Below are 22647 nucleotides of genomic sequence, written 5' to 3'. Positions count from 1 at the left end.
GTTAAACTGCAGTCTTTCATGTACTCTGCAGAGCACTCCTTCCTTGGCCATGAAGAACTTGGAACTGGAATAAAGTGGGGTGGTTTGGATCCCACTTTATACTCATTTTCCAGAGAGGGGATGTGGATCCACTGCCTACAGTTTCAGAATCAGTTTAGGTTGTTTCTCTTTCAAAAGTGATTTTCCTGCTGTTCCTCAAACACTGTCTTTGTGCAAATTATTGCTCTCATAGCAGGTAGAATGATGCTTGCTCCAAGCTGCAGTATCCAAAACAAATACACAATAACGTATGAGATGTCTGCACCTGGCTGTTCTCAGTTATCAGCCTTCCCGAAGCTGCATTCAGAGACAGACACAAGGGCAGGCCCTGCCTAGACACTTACTCACTTTGAAGAACAGAAACTGCAGTCCCATTCCTCAGCCCTACCATCGACCAAATGGCAAAGACGAACTTATCAGGAGGCCTTTAGTGACAAGGGTCTCATTGAAGAGTCCTTCCTCCTCAGTGGATGGCTCTCTACCATACAGCCACAAGAATGTTGTTAATACAGTTCTACTCTCTTGGGAAGCTGTATCCAGCCTCCGTCTTGTGTCAGGCTAAACCAGAGGTCATCCGAAATTGATCTGACTGGTCCATGCACTCTGACTCTCACTGTACACAGCCCTACCACCATACATGTGCCTTATTCAAACTGACTAATACTTAACATGCTTACATTCATACAGGATGTCACTGCAATGGTCTGGGGTTCACTTAACAACCAAACTTTACACTAGCGGGATTGGTAAATAGCCCTCTCTTTGACACAGGGAATGAGGTCTCATATTACTAATGATTCACAAAAACCTGGTATGCTGCTGACACCACTTTATATGTCTCAGCCCAGGCTAGAAGAACTTTCTTAAGCACATTATGAGGGCACCCGGTCCTAATATTACCAGGGACAGGCCTAAACCTCTTGTAAACACTAACTTAGTGTGAAACCCCCGCGCAAACAAAAAGTCAGGATAACAGTTTCATATGCAATTGGTACTCAAGGCAGGGGTACATGCCCGTTTCCTATGCAGAGACTTTCCCACTGCTCATTTCAGCTAATACAATTGATTCTGGTTCAACCAACTTAACATGTATTCAAAATATATGAAATTAACTTAATTGGCCTTATATTTTACTAACATAATTAAAAACAGAGAAACTTTAATGATTTACTTGCAATATTAAACATTATGCAATTAACATTTTAAAGTATTTGCTGGTGTGAAGAGGGCAAGACTGATTCATAAGAGCAAATGACAGAAGAAGAGAAGCATCATACACCATGGGTCCAAGGGATTAATTGTTTGTTAATGATCACCCGAACTGGCAGATTGTGTTGGAAGCTTAAAATTGCCAGGAACACATCGTTTCTCCCTGCACGCAGTCCTATTTAATGCAGTAACACTCCAGGGAATGGGGTACAAAACTCACTTCACAGTCGAAAAAAAATGCAATCTAACCTATTTCTGCACGTAAACTCAAACAAGCATTTGCAATGCAATAGGTCTCGAATTAGGAAATTTGGAGCTATTGGTATTGTAAATGTCAAAATTTCTATTTGTGTTTTAGAAAATAGCAAAATTAATAGCTTTGTCATTTACAATGCCAATAGTTATAGCATGTGGTGGTGTCCCCGAGTGATGTGGTGTTGTCCCTGAGTGATGTGGTGGTGCCCCGAGTGATGTGGTGGTGCCCCCGAGTGATGTGGTGGTGCCCCCGAGCGATGTGGTGGTGCCGCCGAGCGATGTGGTGGTGCCCCCGAGCGATGTGGTGGTGTTCCCAAGTGATGTGGTGGTGTTCCCTGAGTGATGTGGTGGTGTTCCCTGAGTGATGTGGTGGTGTTCCCTGAGTGATGTGGTGGTGTCCCTGAGTGATGTTGGGTGGAGTTGGAGGGGTGGAGTTGGAGGGGTGGAGTTGGAGGGGGTGGAGTTGGGGGGGTGGAGTTGGGGGGTGGAGTTGGGGGGGTGGAGTTGGGGGGTGGAGTTGGGGGGTGGGGCGGTGAGGGGTGGAGTTGGGGGGTGAGGGGTGAGGGTGTGGATGTGAGGGTCAGTGGGTGAGGGGTGAGGGTGTGTGGATGTGAGGGTCAGTGGGTGAGGGGTGAGGGTGTGTGGATGAGAGGGTCAGTGGGTGAGGGGGTGAGGGTGTGTGGATGTGAGGGTCAGTGGGTGAGGGTGTGTGGATGTGAGGGTCAGTGGGTGAGGGGGTGAGGGTGTGTGGATGTGAGGGTCAGTGGGTGAGGGGGTCAGGGTGTGTGGATGTGAGGGGTGAGAGGGTGAGGGTGAGGGGGTGAGGGTGAGTGGGGGTGAGGGTGAGTGGGGGTGATAGGGTGACTGAGGTTGTGTGAGGGTGATAGGGTGACTGAGGTTGAGTGAGGGTGATAGGGTGACTGAGGTTGTGTGAGGGTGATAGGGTGACTGAGGTTGTGTGAGGGTGATAGGGTGACTGAGGTTGTGTGAGGGTGTGTGAGGGTGATAGTGTGACTGAGGTTGTGTGAGGGTGATAGGGTGACTGAGGTTGAGTGAGGGTGATAGGGTGACTGAGGTTGTGTGAGGGTGATAGGGTGACTGAGGTTGTGTGAGGGTGATAGGGTGACTGAGGTTGTGTGAGGGTGATAGGGTGACTGAGGGTGTGTGAGGGTGATAGGGTGACTGAGGTTGTGTGAGGGTGATAGGGTGACTGAGGTTGTGTGAGGGTGATAGGGTGACTGAGGTTGTGTGAGGGTGATAGGGTGACTGAGGTTGTGTGAGGGTGATAGGGTGACTGAGGTTGTGTGAGGGTGTGTGAGGGTGATAGGGTGACTGAGGTTGTGTGAGGGTGATAGGGTGACTGAGGTTGTGTGAGGGTGATTGTGTGACTGAGGTTGTGTGAGGGTGATAGGGTGACTGAGGTTGTGTGAGGGTGATAGGGTGACTGAGGTTGTGTGAGGGTGATAGGGTGACTGAGGTTGTGTGAGGGTGATAGGGTGACTGAGGTTGTGTGAGGGTGTGTGAGGGTGATAGGGTGACTGAGGTTGTGTGAGGGTGATAGGGTGACTGAGGTTGTGTGAGGGTGATTGTGTGACTGAGGTTGTGTGAGGGTGATAGGGTGACTGAGGTTGTGTGAGGGTGATAGGGTGACTGAGGTTGTGTGAGGGTGATAGGGTGACTGAGGTTGTGTGAGGGTGTGTGAGGGTGATAGGGTGACTGAGGTTGTGTGAGGGTGATAGGGTGACTGAGGTTGTGTGAGGGTGATAGGGTGACTGAGGTTGTGTGAGGGGGTGAGGGTGAGGGGGTGAGGGGGAGCGGGAGGGTGAGTGGGGGTGATAGGGTGACTGAGGTTGTGTGAGGGTGATAGGGTGACTGAGGTTGTGTGAGGGTGATAGGGTGACTGAGGTTGTGTGAGGGTGATAGGGTGACTGAGGTTGTGTGAGGGTGATAGGGTGACTGAGGTTGTGTGAGGGTGTGTGAGGGTGATAGGGTGACTGAGGTTGTGTGAGGGTGTGTGAGGGTGATAGGGTGACTGAAGTTGTGTGAGGGTGATAGGGTGACTGAGGTTGTGTGAGGGTGATAGGGTGACTGAGGTTGTGTGAGGTTGTGTGAGGGTGATAGGGTGACAGGTTGTGTCGGGATGTGTGAGGGTGTGAGGATCTGAGGGTGTGTGAGGTTGTGTGAGGGTGATAGGGTGACTGAGGTTGTGTGAGGGTGTGAGGATCTGAGGGTGTGTGATGTTGAGGAGGTGTGAGGGTGAGGGTGGGTGAGGATGTGAGGGTGAGTGAGGGGGTGAGGGTGAGGGTGAGTGAGGGGGTGAGTGGTGTGTGGTGTGTGAGGGTGAGGGTGTGAGGGTGAGTGAGGGGGTGAGGGGTGTGATGAGTGGTGTGTGAGGGGGTGTGAGGGTGGGTGAGGGTGTGAGGGTGAGTGAGGGGGTGTGATGGTGAGGGTGTGTGATGGTGAGTGGTGTGTGAGGGTGTGAGGGTGTGTGAGGGTGAGGTGTTGCGAGGGTGTGAGGCTGAGTGGTGTGCGAGGGTGTGAGGCTGAGTGGTGTGTGAGGGTGTGAGGCTGAGTGGTGTGTGAGGGTGTGAGGCTGTGAGGGTGTGAGGGTGTGAGTGTGTGTGAGGGTGTGTGATGGGGTGAGGGTGAGGGTGAGTGAGGATGTGAGGGTGAGTGAGTGGGTTGGTGTGAGTGTAAGTCTTTTGTAAGTGTGTGTGTTGTTGTGTTGTTGTGAGCTTGTGTGTATGTTTCTATGTGTGTTTGTATGTGTGTGCGTTCTGAGTACGGATATTGGCCTAGCCTCTTAAAGAACCAGGAGAAATATGTTTTGCCCAGGATCACATAGTTCAGTCAAGCGTTGGAGTCGGGACGGGAACGTCGTTGTCTTGACACTACTCAATACTTCGACAAATCCAACCCATTTGTGGAAAAAAAGAGGAGCTGGTGGACTGAAAGCATCAGCAACGCAATTATTCAAGTAAAAAGTTGTTCCACAAATACAGAAACTACAACCAGACCTGCACTGAGCATCATTTAATTTGCACACGGCATCATGCAGGCAACTGCTCCGTGTGTTGAGGCCAGGGGGACATGTGTAATAACAGAGCAATACTAAAACTCAAAGCGCATATTGCCATAGTTGTGCCGTTTTCAAGCGCACTAAACAACAAATGCTACTATTGCCCAGTTTAAAGGTGCCCATGATGGGGGTGACATGTCAATCTCACGTAAAATACTTAATGTATCATTTATTCTGTGAGGCACCTCTCAGAATAAATGACAAAGTATTGCACTTTATGGTCTGTTCAGTCAGTTTCTCATCTCTCCCGGTTTTGCCAAATAAAGAACCTGGAGAAGATTTTGCCCAGGATCACATAGTTGAGCCAAGTGTCGGAACTGGAACCCCGTTTTCTTGACTCTACCCAACACTCGGCCAAATACAACCCATTTGTGGAAAAAAGGAAGAGGAGCTGGTGGGATAAAACCATCGGCAATGCAGTAAGATGAAACTTGGAGAAGACGGGACAAAAATCGTTTTTCATGCAAATAAACGGTAAATGATTTAGCTGCGAATGCTGGTGGCGGGGTCTTCTGATTAGAAAAAAAAAACTTTTCTCACCAGTTACAAAGTGAGCAGCAGACTTCTGCAAGTGCAATAAAAGAAGCAGAAAATGTGCAGCTCGGCATGATGCTGTGTGTAAGCCAGCATCACACCACTGCGCTCTCTTTAAAAGTACAGGGCTCTGACTGTACAGATGTTTTTTTTTTTTTAGGATTAAGACTTTGGGAAATGTGCACTGCTCCCGCATCCGAGGCAGTTTACATGCAATGGCTGTGCCCAAGGGAGGGTTTCCGTGACTTCCTGCCTTTGTTGTACTGTATCAGTGCTAAAGGGAAAGCATGCATATCGTGTGGAGGGGAGGCTCTAAATGCGAAGCAGCAGGGGTGTGAGGAAATAACTTCAATGAGCATGCAGCGGCATGCAAAATGCTCCTAATGTGAAGCAAAAAATTCTCTCAATGTGAAGCAAATGAAATCTCGACGGGGTTGGGACGGGAGGAGTGGCACTTCAATGGTTGTAAAAATACAAATTATGCAGTAGCCGATGGATTATGTGACAAATGCGGCAAATCAGCAATTATGTGGAAAAACGGTGTAATCACGGGCCTGATCATACATCAGTCGGCCTCCTACTGTGAAAAGCAGACACTGCAAAACTTGTGAACTATCCACAGAAAGCAGTTGTGCGCCATTACCTAAGGAGTCAGACTCATGGCACACGTGTACCATTTCATATAAGGACTGATATTAAGAAAAGCATAGGCTACAGGGCATGCTATCGCTCACTACACAATCACTTACAGTGCCTTCTACTGTGAGAAGCAGACATTGCACAACTCGTGGATTCTCCATAGAGAGACACTGTGCACAATTACCTGCTACTTGTAAAAAGAGACTGTTGGAGACATGAACACTTGCATTCCAGCAGCAAACCATGGAATGCCTACCACTAAGGGAAGCTGAGACTGCAAATCCAAGTAAGGCTGTGTGCGGGGAGAGAGAGGGGAGGTGCTAAAGAGGCTAAAAGGGCTGAAAGGGAGGGGAGAATGCACGTAGCACATTCCAATGAAGTCTGGTGGGAGGCGGGGGTGGGGAGCAGGCATATGGTGTTTCAGTGAGCAGCCTTTGATGTGCGAGCGAGTGGGAGGGAACAGCAGGGGGCGGAGAAGCAGATTGCCTTCAAGGCAGGAGGCAGGCAGAAGGCTCGGGCAAGCTCGTGCACGAGAGCACATGCACTCGTGAAAAACCTCTTTTTTGGGCTCATGGTGAAACTCTTGGTTTCACTGCTATAGACTCGTCCTATTCCATTCCTGCGGAATGGAAATAGGCCGAGACCTAAAAAGGTGCTCAAAGTTTTGCAATTGCCAGGACAAAATTCTAGTTCTAATTCGCAGAAAAAGGATGGCAGATATACAATTGCAAAAGTTCTAGAATGTCGGCATTCCAGCCGAGCGAATTGCTGAATACAAGTGGTGATTGCTCAAAAGGATGTAAATTTGCGGATTTTCAAATACTGACTGCAGTCCGTTTCCCAATCTGGAAATGAGAGCCACCACACAAATTAATTGAGGAGGGAGTCCTGTGAGGAGGGTACTCTTTCTTGTGAAGGGAACAAACAAATGTGCATTTTTTCCACCTGTGGGTAATGACTCGTACAATATTGAGCATGTAAGTACTGCTGGAAAACTATGGCTATGATATTTTTGGGAAATTCCATAAAAGTCGGACATTTGGTCCGAACATAGAAGTGCTGGTGCCAACCCTGGACTTCTTCATCCAGTCCTTCGCCAACCACACACAAACAAATTTAGTTAAAAAACACACACACACACATATGAGGAAATGAGGCTTGCATTTGAGAGGGAACAACTCATAACTCAGTAAGGACTTAAAGTGGAGAGTAGGAGACATGCCACATAAAAGGGCCTGCAGATGAGAATGCCTGAGCTCACAGAGGGAAAAGGAACTGAGGCAAAACATTGAGCATCTAAGGCAGTAAGTGGGAGAGGTTGAAAGCGCAGACTCTTGTAGTGCAATAAAATTCAGGTTGGTGCACTTGGGTTTCACTCTACGGTGCTCGTTACGAGTGACACAGATAATATGGCTGTCTGCCCAAACCCCTGTTGGAACATGCAGAATTTAGTTCGATAAATTGGGTTATTCCCCATTTTTTGTGTGAAAACTCCTAATATGTGCTATTTATCATATCTGATGAATTCCAACCTCTACAGTATCCAATTTCATTGGGTGCGACGTAATGAAGCCCTAAATGTTACTGGAGTCATGCCTAGGCATGTGCGTTTTAAGTCCTGCAACAGGAGTTTGGATCATTAACGCCGTCCCTGTGATAGGTTCCTGTTATTCAAGCATCCAGGGACAATTCAGTTTGTGGTGTGAGCTTTTTAAATGGGTTACTTTATTTTTAAATAAATTAGACCAGGACACTCATTGATTCACATTTCGTGCAGAACAAAAGAAAAACAAGTTGTTTTTTTCTCAGGTTGGTACAGCTTGAATAGCGTTATTTTGTTTACAAAAGCAAAGGTAGCAAGAGATGACGGGGGCATTGTCTGTGGGATTACAGCACGACTTCTTGAAGTGAGTAATGACTCGCTGTGTAATCGTCAAGATAGTGTAATTGTTTCACGCTAATTTTTCGTGATTTGGAAGCTGTTAACCACGCTCAGTGAGTGCCAGGGGATTACATGTAATTGGACCGAAGATTATCTCGCGCATTCTGTACCAAGCGCTTGAAAAGGGCGAGTACTTTCCCGTACCCATTACCTGCACTTCTTTACATTGAAAAGGAGAGTACCAGCAGCTTACAGCAGATGTGCAATACTTTAATCGGAGAGTACCTGCGCTTCTCAGGTAGTGACCGCTACATCGAGGTTGTGACTACCGGCAGTTCTATGTTGCCATTTCAAGCACTGTTTGTACAGGGCAGGGGCCCCTCGCTGAATAAGAAGGCACAGGCAGGCTTGCCACGGGGTCTCTCTTTGATTGGTGCACTGTTGGCATTCATTTTAGAAACCAGCCAGCATCGAGTCAGAGGGCACGGATTCAGTTTGAGTTTTGATCTGGTAGTTGTTGCCCACAATCATGGCTTCCCTACCTGACCAAATGTTGTGATCCTGGGCAAATTCCTTTATTTGTTTATGTCTCAGTTATGTTACATGGCAACACGGCCAGTGTCTAATCTCAGACTAAACACCAACGCTGATTGCTATATGCACAGAAGCTCCCCACGCAATGTTTTCCATGTTCCATACGTTTCTCACACCCTGTGTTTGTGTCGCCACACCATATAGGTGCCTTAGGGTAGGAACATTTTAAGGATTTTTTGGGGCCCTGGGACGAACGTAGCTTGGGGGCCGCTGTCCAGAACAGCTTTAAATTTATGAACCAGTTAACAATGCTAAAGTTGTTACATCTAATATTCAGATAGAAACACGTGTTTTCAATATTGTAAAACAGTAGCTGCTCACTAATGTTATTGCAAATAATCACTGTGATACGCTCCCATTTCTTATCTGTGAAGTCCTGTTTTGATCTAAAAGAAACTTTTTTTTGTTGTGTTGCATGAAACATAATCATAGCATTTCTCTGCAAAATGTCTGTAATAGACTCCCACCCCAATCACATTAAAATACATTAAAGTGAAACAGTATTTTAAACAATCTGTTTAAGAATTATTCAAGATCATCAGGGTAAGACTCTCTGCAGGACAGAGCTGACTCTATCAGGTGGCCCCTGAAAGACTGGGGACGTCGGCCAGAGCCCACTTTGGCCCTGCCTTAAAGCGTCTCTGATTAAGGGTAGGTCTGAGATACTATCTATATGGAACCTCAAGCTCCACACACTGTTGTTTTATGTACCCCATAATCCTCACACTGTCCGTGACTGGGACACAGATGGCGGTCACTGTAGTCCTAGGTGACCCAAAGCTCCACAGTCTCTGTCAGAAGGCCCAAACTCCTCACAATGTCTCTCTGCGTGACAAAGCTCCTGACGCTGTCAGTCAAGGTGCGCGCAAGCCCTTCACATTGTGCTTGTGCTTTAAACTATTTTGCAGTGTAGCTTATCTGAAGAAACACTCCTTCAACGGCACCTGGACTTGTGCCCGAGACCTTTCATACTGTCCACCATGTGCCCCCAATCTCCTTACAATGCCTGCTTTGTGCCTTGTGACTTCACACTTTCTGCCACGTGAGCAGTCCTTTAATGGAGTTGTAGAGCGAGACTGGTGCTCAGTAGTGGCGCTCCTCACTCCTGCCTCGCAGCTCCACAAACAAGTATTGGTGTTGCTATTTTTAGGTTTCGCCTGCACATCTCTTGTGCTGTGCTTGTGAAATCTATTGTTTTGAATAGAAATTTAATAAGGGATTACATCCCACCCTCTCTCTTTCCTGGCTTTTAATTGGTTTCTGTGCTTGCCACTTACTTTTTCTCCATTTCAATTGGCTTTAGCATATTCTCCTGCATTTACCAATGCTTGTTCCTTGTCTACTTCTCTTATTAATTTCCGATCGTCTAAATACTGTTAACATTTGCATTGGTGGAGCTATTTTTTTCCATGAAGTTTTGCCTCTTAATGCTTTTTCGTCTTGCAGCAGATTTTTATGGCGCAACATATCACCAGGAGTGATTAAGTGATTTGCCCAAAATCACTGGATGTTGCGCTGCTGAGACTCAAACAAGGATGCAAGCTCTTGAGTCAGCAGCTCCGGCCGCTGCTCCACATCCTCTCAACTCTCATTAGTCCCAGAAGGTTTTTGATAAAAACAGCTTAATAATCATCATATAGGCAAACCGATGCATTACAAATGCTTGTTAATATTGTCTTCTTTGAGGAGTAGAAGACAAGCTTGGTCTCGCAGAGAATCAAACTGTAATCTAAGCTTCCGAGCTATCGTACGTGACTTCAAGGCACGACATGCCGCTTACAAGTACTTCTGCACAGAAGACACACTCATCCTCATCCATTTTACTGGGTTTAGAACAAGTGGCCTAAAGGGAAAACCGGGTTTTACAATCTGCGTACAAATAACCAGCGCTAGCTTCACTCTGATGCAGTTGCCGAGGGGATTCATGGCATGTGAGTTTCTGGGCTTTTTAGCTAACTGCGCTTTGCATTCTGGGACTTGAAGCTTTCATTTTAGAATCATATGAATGGGTTTAGAAGCAAAGTGCTGTTGACTTAAAAGATGGTCTTGAGGTGTAACACATGATATGAAGCCTCCTGCTGTCTCTGACGACGGGGACAGGTGAGCTCACGAAATATGAAAACAATAGTTGCAGGTTTAGTATTTCAAGCGATTGAATCTGTAATTGGAGTAGATCCATGCAGCAGAAGCCGTACTTACCTGAACTATCTCAGCAGACAGAGGAGCCCCCTTCAAGTCCCTACTGGAATAAGTGGGAGTGTATCCAACAACAGTAACAACAGAGGGGCTTCCTGGGAGCCCCGTCAGTGTAGGATATACAAGTGCACAATCAAGTAAGGATAGGGAGGTAAGACATGTGGATGTTGCAACAGAGTGAAAGCTGAGTGTACTGCTACTCGGGGAAGAGGTGCACTACAGGACCTCTGAGGGTGGTTGTCTTAATGCTGCTGCAGGAATGTCTGCTGCAGACCGGGGTACAAGAGCTGTGTAAGAGCTTTAGATGTCTCAGTGCTCGGAGACTGTTGCATTATGTACATCCAGGCAGATGATGTGATGATTTCTTGACTTCGCACTACTAGAGTATTTGGAAAGAAGGAGGGAGTCTGAGTGCCTCATCCAGTCTTGCATTCTCTTTGCATTCTGATGCTTGTAGTTTTGCTTTAGCCATAATGCATGTAAGGGTACATATCACACAATGATTACGGTCTGGATAAGTGACCTTTATGCCTGGAATGTGTCAATGTAGTGTGGTGGGGGATGTCTGTTCTAAGGTGGGGAAGGGGTGAATTTCTATTTTTACAAATAACTTCATGATAGTTCTGAGTGTCTCATTCAGTTCAGATCCCACTCTGCATTCTGGTATTTTGATCTTTTGTTTTTTACTAGACTCTCATTTCCCAGAGCACAAAGAAAAACCGAGATATGGGTAAGTTACTAATGCACAATTTAGCTGGTTATGGGAACTCGTATACAGGGGATGGGTGAGACATAGAGGGATGGGCAAAGTCTAAGCAGGGGAGCCTTTATGCTGAGGAGGGGAAATTAAAAGATATTATTATGTTAATCTTTATGTGTGGAAGAGTACAAAGACGACTGCACCTGCTGACTGGCAGAAAAGAAATTGTAGGGGCATTTACCTTTAGAAAAGCTGGAAATTTTATTAAATTCCTCGAAGCATAGCCTAAATACTTCGGGCCTCATTACAATGTTGGTTGGAAAGGCTCCGAACGGCATTCGGTTAGTCCGAATCCGTGTCCAAACCCATGTTTCCCACCTACTCGCATACATTTCCGACCGACCCATTATGATGGCTGGAAACCATTCGGACTCCAAGCAGCTCTATGGACTGCTTTTCCAACCAAGGCCTCCGGTTGGGACCCTTGGGGGTACCCATGGGTCCCCTCTTCACAATCATGCACAATGTGGCAGGCACCATGGGGAGCCCGCCACAGGTTACAAGGCTTTCCGCACCCACCCCTTTCTTCAATGGGAGCCTGTGTATTCGGTCGGAACACAGGCTCCCATTGAAGTCAATAGGAGTCCGACCGCATGGTGTTCAGAGACATCGTAATCGGTCGGCTGGACTCCCTGAATACGATTCGGTCAGAAACCATTCCAAGACCGAGTCGGTCGGAATTCTTTCTGACCGACATCGTAATGAAGCCCTATAACTTTCAAAGCCACAACCGTTGAACACACCCATATCGAGTTTTGAAAGTTATCCCACTTTTTTTTCCTTGACCCAAGCTGCTTCACCCCATCAGTCACTGCGCCCCACTACCCTTTGTGCTCCAGGCTTCTCACACTGTCTGCTGCTGCCTGCTCAAAATACTGTCTGTGTACCCTACCTTCCTCACACTCTGTCCATGGGCTCACTCATCTCCTATTCTCTTTCCTTGGACTCCAAGCTCTTCGCACTGTCTGCCCTGGTTCCAAAGAGCTGTTTGGGCAGGTGAAACAAATCTTCCTGGATCTCTGGCAGTGAGAAAGTAGTGAGCCCTCCACCCACCTCCCCGATGTGTGCATGAGAGCACAATGTTAGTAGATAGGACTGAAGACGCCCTTCCATGAGGATAGGCCTTACTATCTCTGTTTGAAAATCAATTTTCTTTTATACCTCAAAGGACTGGATACAATGCTCGTTTCTGGAAGCATTTCTTCCCTGCAGTGGATGGAGTGCACATGTTGAGAGCTGAGATGCTTAGATGGTGGGACATGGAATCCCCACTATATTTGCTATAATTATGTTATGGTGAAGGTGCCTGGGCAAATGGGGAAATCTACAGAAGATAAGAGGAGGAGTGTAAAGTGCAGGTTTTGCAGAGAGCGTGAATGAGTTGGGGGTGGTGTAAATTGTGCGCATTGCTATCTGATTGAGATGCTAAGATTTATGTAATCTATTTTCAGTAGGCAACACGAGTCAAACCCATAGAGAACGGAAACAGAGTCTGATATTCCTGCATCACCAATGATGCCATTGAAAATGAGTAGCAGGGAAGAATCAGCTGATAAACTAACTGCAAACCACAGCAGAGAGGCCAGTGATTGAATGGGAATGGTATTAGCTACTGATGACAGCCGTGCATTAGGGTCATTGTGTTGGTAGCGATGGATGGGATGATAGTACCCATGATGGGTGCTACCTATTGACCTTCAAGCACCCACCAATCCAAAATGTCCCAGCGCAGTCGCCATCGACACCCACAATAAAAACAGGCTGGAGAAGTAAAAGGCTACGTACCAGCTGCAATGAGGATGTAGGGGTCCTTCATGAGTGACAGCAGCGGAGTGCCTGTCTGACTCTGTAAGATACAAGCAGACATGAGGCCCGGCGAGGCTCCTCTTGGCGCAAGAAACATGGCTTTGAGTTTTGCCACTTACCTCTGGCTGGACTCTGGAGGGCTGGAGGATGAACAGCTGGAGCGCTGCAACACAAAACAAAAAAGAAACAGCTTGTGTCGAGTTTCAGAAGTAAACGGGTACTGCCTACATGCAGAACAGATACTCGCTCTAGTTCATGGTCATGAACAAGTGGTGTTTCTTCATTGTAAAACAGCTCATAATGCACCAACACCCCGACCACTGCACAAGAGACACACATGCTGCAAAGCTCACACACCCATCCTGCTCATGTCGGTATTCTTTCCCTATTCTCTCCGCCCATAACTGATTTTATTCTCCAATTCGCCTCCCCATCTTTCCAACCAGTAACTAGTGGGAAGTACGAGAACTACCAGTGGGTACAGGAACAGAACCCTGCACGCCTGTGGAGCAGCATGTGTCGAATGACTCTTAAAGGCTAGATGTTAGTGATGCGCACTTAGGTCCGGGTTTTGATAGCACAGCTCTCAAACCGGCCTATAGCTAATAATATACGTAGAGTGGACTTTGGTTCACCCTTTCCAAGCACTGGCTTTCATTGATGGTGAGCTTCACCTTCTACACGCCCACCCGACAGCTGCGATCGACCAGCCTCGCCCTCGCCACCGTACCACGTATTCGCAGAGCCACCGCCGGAGGAAGATCCTTCTCCTACCTGGCGGCCAAGACATGGAACTCCCTCCCCATCCACCTACGGCTGACACAGGACCACCTCTCCTTCAGGAAGCAACTCAAGACCTGGCTCTTCGAGCAGTAGCGGACCCCTCCCCCCCAGCGCATTGAGACCCTTCCGGGTGAGTAGCGCGCTATATAAATTTGCTTGATTGATTGATTGATTGATTGATTGATTGATTGAACCTCAATCAGCCAGTGGTTTGAGACTCGGTCAATCAGTGCTTGGCGCTGTCGAGTGGAGCTTTCATCTTTCACCTAATGCTATTGGCTGTTAGGGTGTATCTTTCTTCTTCCTCAAAAGTGTTTGCATTGAACTGGACGAGGGACTACTTTACAACTATGACCCTCTCTATCTGCTGCTACTGGTTCCTTCCTGTGTGTCTTGCTCTTATGTGCTAACGCCGCCTGCATCAGCATGTCAAAAATACCCGACCTGTTGGCTTTGCCAACACTTGTTTTCTTAGGTACAGTAATCTCCAAATCTCCTGTGCACTGGAGTCAAAATATGGAACAGGAACAACACTGTACAGTCCAAGAATACACACGAAGCTCATACCCCAATTTCTTCGTGTCAAAAATAAAATCAACAAATAAGAACTATACACAATGACAAAGATAATGATAGTGTAATTAAAATAATTGCAAGATAATATCGGGATGAAAGCAAGTAACTGAATTTATTGCTAAAACATGGTCTGCCTGGAGGGTCATTGAACACCCCTGGTCGTATTTCTTTGAATCTGAGTTCAAAGGGTCCCAGTTGGACCGTTGTACTACAACTACAATAAAATCGGTGGGTGCCTCCTCAATTTCAATTTTTAATTCCCCTTTCTTGGTGAGGTGAGAGAGATGCTATATTTCCGACAGTGGAGTCCCTGCCATCAGAATCAAGATCCCAGGGAGCCCTCCCCCTAGCTAAAATGGCGTCTGAAGGTGGGCCTGTTTTTGGCAGCCCACAGTCGACATCTATATGAAGTCAGCTCGTCATGAGGCACAGTGCTCGTGTGCTCGTGACGAGCTGAGCTCTTCAAAGCCACACCCATTTCCATGGAACGCTCAGCACAGCACAGCAGGGGAATTATCCCCGCGTGTGAGCGTTTCCCACGGCTCATGACGAGCTCAGCTTGTCATGAGAACACGAGCACCGTGCCTCATGACGAACTGAGCTCTTCATGAGCACGGAAGGAGTTAAATAACATCGCCCTGATGGGCTGTCCAAACCCCTCATCCCATGCAGGTGTTTAGTCCTCACTTACCTCCATCTATCAGCGCCAAAGCTGCCAGAATAAGGAAAGGTGAGGCTTTCCCGACAAATTCATACATCACACTTCCAAAGGGCGGACCCACTGAGGAAGAAAAAGCAACATGTTTAAAAAAGCACGATGATCATTGTGAATGACCATTAAAAAAAGGCAATTACTTGCGAAGATACCAAACGGAATCTTTTCAATGCTGACCATGGAACAGTGTATACAATTATCTCTCAACCATTAAAGCGTTTAACATTTGAATTGGTGAATACTAACTTTTACATGAATAAATACATTTAAAATGAAAGTAAGTTTCTAGGGATACTTTCTAGCCATAATTGCGTGTGGGAAACAGACTAGACATTTCATTTACTGAGCTGGCATTTTTTTTTCAGCGCCAAGCTTCCCTTGGGTATTCACGCACTTTATAAGTTATCTTAACATAACATACATATATCTTTGTAAAAATATTTCATGGTTGAGGTTACATTTTCACTGAGATCTTCACCTATGATTAAGGAAACAATGTCCAAAGCTTACACCTATAGGTAAACAAAGCAAGTTTAACCCATCCTTGTTACATTTTCTGTACAAGCCATAGCACAGTTCGCTCTTAGGGCTAAGGAATGATAGTGAAATTAAGGAAAGATCCAAAATAATACTCAATCCTGCAGGTTCTGTACACAAATTTGTGTTCATACATTGTGTCATCCCCCTTCACGCTGCCCTGCGGGGTTCCCCAGGGGTCTTCTTTGAGTTCAATGCTTTTTAACTTCTACGTCACTCGTCTTGCCAGTGGCTTTCCCATCGTGTCGTACGCGGACGACACTCAGATCGTCGTCTCGGTGAGCAGCTCTGCTAGCCAGACAGCATCCAGGTTCTGCAACTGTATGAGTCATTAAGCGAAATGGATGACAGACAATTGTCTGAAATGAACTCTTCCAAGACCGAAGTCTAGCTGCTGGAGAACAATCCATCATTTTGGACAGATAATTGGTGGCCGATTCAACTTGGCTCCTTACCCAATTCAGTGCATAAGGCCAAAACCTAGGTGCCATTTTTGACACCAACCTGTCCTTTGAAGCACAAATCAACTTGGCCACTTCTGCTTGCTTCTTTATCTTGAAAATCCTGCAGTACCTTTGGATGTAAGGGAGACGGTGGTGTCAGTACTGATCTCCTCAAGACTGCACTATTGCAACTCACTCTTCTCCAGTGCTCTGAGGCGCAGCATTAACACACTTCAAATGGATCAGAATGCAGCATCAAGAATACTGTTGGGCATCCCTAAATTTGATTCAGTCTCCACAGCATTAGTCTGACTCCACTGGCTACCCGTAGCCAAGAGGATTCAATTTAAATCACTATGTATTGATTTCAAATCTCTTAACAACACGAGCCCACACAGCTGAAGAAATGTCTAAAGCCATACACTCCAGCCAGAGCCCTTAGATCTGCAGAACTGGGAAGTTGATTGTTCCTAGAGTTAACAAGTATAGATGGGGAAGCAAGAGTTTCTCAGCTACAATTGCCAGCTTTTGGATCTCTTTGCCAACCATGCTGAAGAAAGAATCTAGTCTCACATTTAGAAAGGGCCTAAAAACGTGGTTGTTCACAGTGTAAATTCACCCCTTTGTTCCACTCTGCTCAGTATTTATCAAAGGCAGCGCCTAGACACCCCAGGGTATTTGTTGCACTTTACAAATTTCTCATCATCATCAAATTCATTTAATTTATCTTTAGAAATAGCTTGCACCGCTATGCATGTGAGACGAGTAACCAAAAAATCTCTTGAATAGCTACTTGGAAGAGTCATTTAGAAGGCCCTGATTAACAGTATCGGTCACAATTCTGATTGCTACTAGGCCAGGGTGAATTTTCAATTATTTTGCATAATTTCCAACATTTTGTGTTACACTGTCACCTTGGTGTAATTGGAGTTCATTCTGGCAAAAATCGTATGGTGGGAGCACTGGAAAAATGTGACGGACAAAGAGTGTGCGGCTCTTGCTCGCTGCACTTGTGTCTTTTTGCTCTATTTTTTAACGTAGATCATTACACCCAAAATTGACATGAGGATGCACTTTGGCAAAAATACAGCAAAATATGCCAGATTCGCATTTCACATAATTTTCAAACATTTCTTGTAAACATGCAAAAGGATATTACATAAATTTTGCACACCCTAATTACTATGCAAACTGCTCCGTATGCAGGGATTGGCATTTTTAACCCTTCAGGGTTTTCACTATGGGGGTGAATACATGGATGAAATAAATACTGCACCCCGGCCGTTTTTCCAGTTCAGTTTCAGCAAGTCAGACATGCTGACATTTACCAGTAAAAACGCCTAATAAATATAGAGACTTGCAAAATTTAGTTGGATATGTCCTAAACTCCTCATATTATGTCCCATTTCCAAATGACAATAAAAAGTAGGAGGTATTTATTGGACCCTAGAAATACTTCACCTGAAGTGCTGGTATTAACCAGTTCTGATAAATACCTCAACCTCATCCAAGGCATTTGCAGTAAAGAACCGAGGGCCTGATGTTCGAAATTTCCATTTGCAAAAAGTAGTCGCAAATTGCACACCAACTTTGTTAATGGAAAGGAATTATGAGACCTATCTACTAATAGAACAGACACACGGGGGACCTTTTCGCGATCCCACTCCAGCCACACAGCCATATCCGTTGCTAATGAATCAAATAAATCAATTTTATATATCTATTCTTCAGTTTCATCCACATTGTTTATTCCTTCATTTTCCACGTTTTCACCTTGGCCATTTTTCATCAATTTATTGTACTCATTTCCATATTCAAATTAACGATGTTTATAAACAGATGTTTCTGCATGTCACGACTTTATTTTAAAATTTCACCCAATGCATTTCAGGATATTTCCCTTTGTCAGGGGTATAAATGCAGCCTGCTCTTTTTCACACGAAATTTAGCCACCAAGTCAATCTGGAACCTAACATCAACTATTACTTCACTCAATAATTCACAGTGTGCTTACCGTGACATAACGCTCAAAAACGCTCAATTACCGATTGTTACACCTTCATTATTCTTTAAATGTCCCGGTACATCTTTACACCTAGCAACTGAAACTCAATTTAAACCAACTTCATCATTTATAACCCCTCCCTCTCATTTCCGTTAGGCAATCACACGTCTCAGTGTGGAAAAGAAACTCAGGACCAGATTAAATCAGTATCAAACTACCCTCGAGCTGAACTTCGATATGCATACTGCATATCTCAACCTCATCCAAGGCATTTGCATTACAGAACCGAGGGCCTGATGTTCGAAATTTGCATTTCCAAAAAGCAGTCGCAAATTGCACCCCGACTTTGCAAATGGAAAGGAATTATGTGACCTGTGTACTAAAAGGCATGTTAAAAAAATCATGCATCATCATAATCAGACCAACCTCATCAATAGTCATAAGATAGGTCACAAACTGTGGCTCACTACGATTGAATGCCTTCACGTGGACAGGGATCTGCTAGGGTAAGCAGATCACCATTTCCATGATTGCATTTCAAATATAGTCAACTTAAAAAAATGCAGCCTGTTTTCCTTAAAGAAAACGGGGCTGCATTTAAAAATAATCTTGTTTTTATTTGTTTGAGAGTATCATTTTTTTGTTTATATTCGCAAAGGAGAAGGGTCACTTCCCATCCAATTTGCAAATGGGCCTCTATTTTCTACCCCCTCTGAGCAGTCTGTAAAACTTCAATGGATTCTGGTTGCAAAACATTGATACATACCGTAACGAATCACTATTTGGAAGGACGCCCTCAACACGCCCCTTCCAAACAGCTATTCATTATGGGTTTCTGAACCCACTTTGCTATTTGGTAACATCTTACTGAATCGTAAAATAGGTTCAGTACATAACAAAAAGTAATTTTGTGGATGCAAATGCTGTGATTTGGTGAACCACAGGCTTTGTGACTGATAAATTGTTTTGTACATCAGGCCCCAAGCATTTTATACCGTCTCTAATAGCTGCCCCTTTAAAACACTTCACACAACAGGAACATCTAGGTCTGATTCGCATAGAAATGAGTAAAGAGTATACATCTACTGCTTTCTGGGATTTACAAATATTCATAGAATTCTGCATTGAAAGCTGTGCCAGGAGCAGCTTTCCATACGGATTCCTGAGCAGATGATGTGACATTAATGGAAATCTCCACCCAGGAAGGGAAGAATAGAACCCCATGTAAAAACAGACATTATATTTTCTCTACAGTGAAAATATTTCTGCCCTTCGAGAAACCCCTTCTCCTACACCTCCAGCATATCTGGAGGTGATCCTTTCGCCTTTGTACCCCAGAAAGGGATTTACGCCAGCCCTTAGCCGGAGTAAAAATCGAAGACTTTCCAGGGTGGATAGGGGAATGACCTGAGTTTGTGAAGGGCCACCTATGTACTTGTTTGTGGGTTTTTACAAGCTTCCAAGGCTAACCATATCTTGGAATACACATTTTTCTACCCCGTTATTGGGATTTGTGGGTTTGGAGAACTCTGTACTTGTGATGATATCTAAATAGGTTTATGCTTCGGAGGCCCTTTGGGAATTCTTGGCAGGTGAAAAATAGGTATATATGACTGAATTTACCTTTCTGAATAGGACACAGTATGAGTATGTATGCATTTTTCTATGTATTAACTAGGCTTTGCATAATGCAAATCTAGGTGAAAGTGGCTGAAAGCAGTATAAGATCAAAGACAAAAGTACAATCATTAAGTGATTGTATGAGAAGCTGGGTACTGGGATTGGAAGTGAATTGTTAATAATGCTCCGAGCATGACCAAAGTCTCGGAGCACCTGATAACCTCTGCACCTGAAAAACCCTCCAATGGCAGCTGTGTGCCCAAGGAGGAATCCCTTTGCATGCCCACTAAACATATCTTTTTTAGCACCCCAGCTTGCTCACTAGATAGGGAGCAAATCCTGTAGGATATCCCCCCATTTTAGAAACATGGGATGGTCTTGGAGGGGAGGGCAATCCTTTGTCTTTATCCCACTATCTCCCATATTGCGCATACATTGAAGCTAGTTATAAATATAAAAGGTAGAGGCAATAGGTGTTTGCTTGCCCTTGTTGCACCCTTCCAGTGTGCTCCAATATAACAATGCATAGTGGGACGGTGAATACTTGATAAGAGGCACCAGCTGCTCATCAGTCATTCGGTATCCTGCAGACCATTGAGGGACATTATCTATTGACCCGATGTCTCCTGATCACAGTGGAAGGCTAAATGGGTGAATGTCAAGAAAATAGTTTTAAAAATATTCAGTTGCATTATTATTATGTCAAAAATATTGTCAATACATAAATATTGAGGAACATAATACAGAAGGCAAGACTATTGTGTTTTATGTATATATTATTGTGTTTAAAAATATTGTATGCAATATCATTTATATTAATATAGTTACACAAAATATCATTTTAAGATGTTAGTGTATTGATGCAGTTGTATTTTTAAATATAGTTTGTCATTCTTAATGTGTAGTTTTTGCTTTTTTACATTTACCCAGTAATTTATCATTTAGAAGTGGGTTGTTGGGCTTGTAGGGGCTTAGAGTAGGATGGTGTTAATAATTATTAATTAAAAAAAAATTCTTACATTAATTAAATATTTATTCTGTTTTCATTATGTGATTTTTAAATTGATTGTCATTTTTGTTATTTACATGTATTTTTGATTTTTAATGTTCATTTTTATTTTTCTATAGCTTAATTATTAATTAAACTTTGAAGAAGGCTTTTGCCTGGAAATAGGGTGAAAAGTTATTACATTCAATTATCTTATTATGTTGTATGCTATCTACTTAATTTGTAGTTATGTACATTGTTTAATTTATTAATAGTTATTTTCAATTTTTAAGTGTATTTTGTTATTTTCACTGTATAATTTTAGTTTTACATAGTTAAATCACTAATTTACAATGTAGTAGTGTATTGTTAGGCTTGTAGGAGAATAAGCTGGGAAGCCATTTAACATAGTAATTGTATTATTTTAATTAAACATTTGATTGGTAAATAATTATGTAAATTATTAGACTGATTATTTGTTATGCATATTGTTTGTTGTATTTTAATTGCTAATGTTTTAATAAGTATATTTATTAACACATCGGGAAATTTATTTTATATTTATTATTGATTTTAATGTTATTTGTTTAATTTAATTAGTATTGTAATGTTTATATCAGTGTATTTATTTATTCATTTTTTGGGTGATAGTTGGGAGGGAAGTGTATTTATTTTAAATGTATTTATTTTGGTTGTTGTTTGTTAAATTATTTTATATTATTATATTTTCCATTACATTTAATTGCATTTATTTATAAAGCAATATGTTATCATAATGTTATGTGGTATCTAAATGTCTTTTTAAAACAAAAATATTAGGAATTGGTTTAGAATATCCAACTTTTCCTAACTCCAACACTTTACCTATTGTTGCTTATGTTGAAGTAGAAATAGTAAATCTAACACTTCTAGAGCACAACACTTCCCAAGTTGTTTCTCAGAATAAAGAGGAATAGTAAATCGAACTTCATCAAAAGTCCAACAATTTCCATAATTTAGCTTATCTGGGAGTAGGAATAGTAATTCTAACCCCTACAAACTACATTACTGCAATAGGCCATTGAAATCAATTCTGCCATGGGTCCTTGGTACTTCTAACTGTATAGGGTCTTGGATGTTCCTTTGCTACCTTGGTCCATTGATGCTTGCCTGGCCCCTTGATGTTTACTAATGTCTGGTCCACTTTCATATAGTATATGGCCAATGATGTTCATTATATAATGTCTGGGACCACTGATGCATGCAGCTGTATGGGACGGCAAAGAAGAGGGCATTACAAGTGTTACTGTGGAAGTGCAAAGCAGTCTCTGAGGTTATCCAGCTGCACTACAGCCTTGATGATGAACCAACATGTATCCCTGGGTACAGCACATGTTACTGCTCTGTTTTGCTCCTGTCTGCAGTAACACAGACAATTATTAGCTGTCCTTACAAAGTCAGAAAAAAGCATTTAGCTGTTGCTAGATACCTCTCAGAAGCTCCTTAGAGCCTGCCAAGAAAAAAGTCTGCTGTTTTCCCTGTGTTTTTTGTCTACATTGTTGTTTTTATTTTTCTTGCTGTATGATATCACTGTAAATTCAACAGCATTGTGCTAACCCCAACCTAATATCAAAAAATGGCTGGATTACCTAACCTATTAAATTAAACACCTTTGACTTACATTTTTTATGAAAATCCATGCTCTGCCTCTAGAACCTTATGTACGCAGCCAGGGCCATGTTCAGAGGGCACAGAGAACATAGAAGCTAGGGCCGTGATTTAGTGCAGGGTGGTCAGTCTACTGTTCCATGGAGGAGTGAACTCTCTGGCAGCACACAGTACACTACACTTAGAAATATCCATCAGGTAGGTGGGGATCTTTGTGCCTAGAGCAGAGCTTCTTTTGCAGTGGATACAATGGATGCACTGTAACTTTACTGAGCAGGCACCATGTTTATTGTGCCAATGAGCAACATTTTGTTTGTCAAAAGCAAACTCCCAAATCGGC

At 43.9% G+C, this 22647-nt stretch overlaps 1 protein-coding gene across 1 annotated transcript in view; it reads right to left on the bottom strand.

The window, feature by feature from the left end:
• SLC18A2 (solute carrier family 18 member A2) overlaps window positions 1–22647 on the bottom strand; it is a 416215-nt gene that overhangs the window by 91886 nt on the left and 301682 nt on the right. The window contains exons 6-8 of the mRNA XM_078641192.1: window positions 15044–15133; window positions 13113–13156; window positions 12973–13033 (exon numbers count right to left, since the gene is read on the bottom strand). Of these exons, the coding sequence (XP_078497318.1) occupies window positions 12973–13033; window positions 13113–13156; window positions 15044–15133 (195 nt within the window). The remainder of the gene's footprint in view (window positions 1–12972; window positions 13034–13112; window positions 13157–15043; window positions 15134–22647) is intronic.

The sequence above is a fragment of the Lissotriton helveticus genome, chromosome 5_1 (assembly GCF_964261635.1).
Source record: "Lissotriton helveticus chromosome 5_1, aLisHel1.1, whole genome shotgun sequence".
Classification (NCBI taxonomy): Eukaryota; Metazoa; Chordata; class Amphibia; order Caudata; family Salamandridae; genus Lissotriton; species Lissotriton helveticus.
The sequence above is the reverse complement of the archived record's forward strand: the minus strand, read 5'-3'. Positions and strand labels throughout refer to the sequence as shown.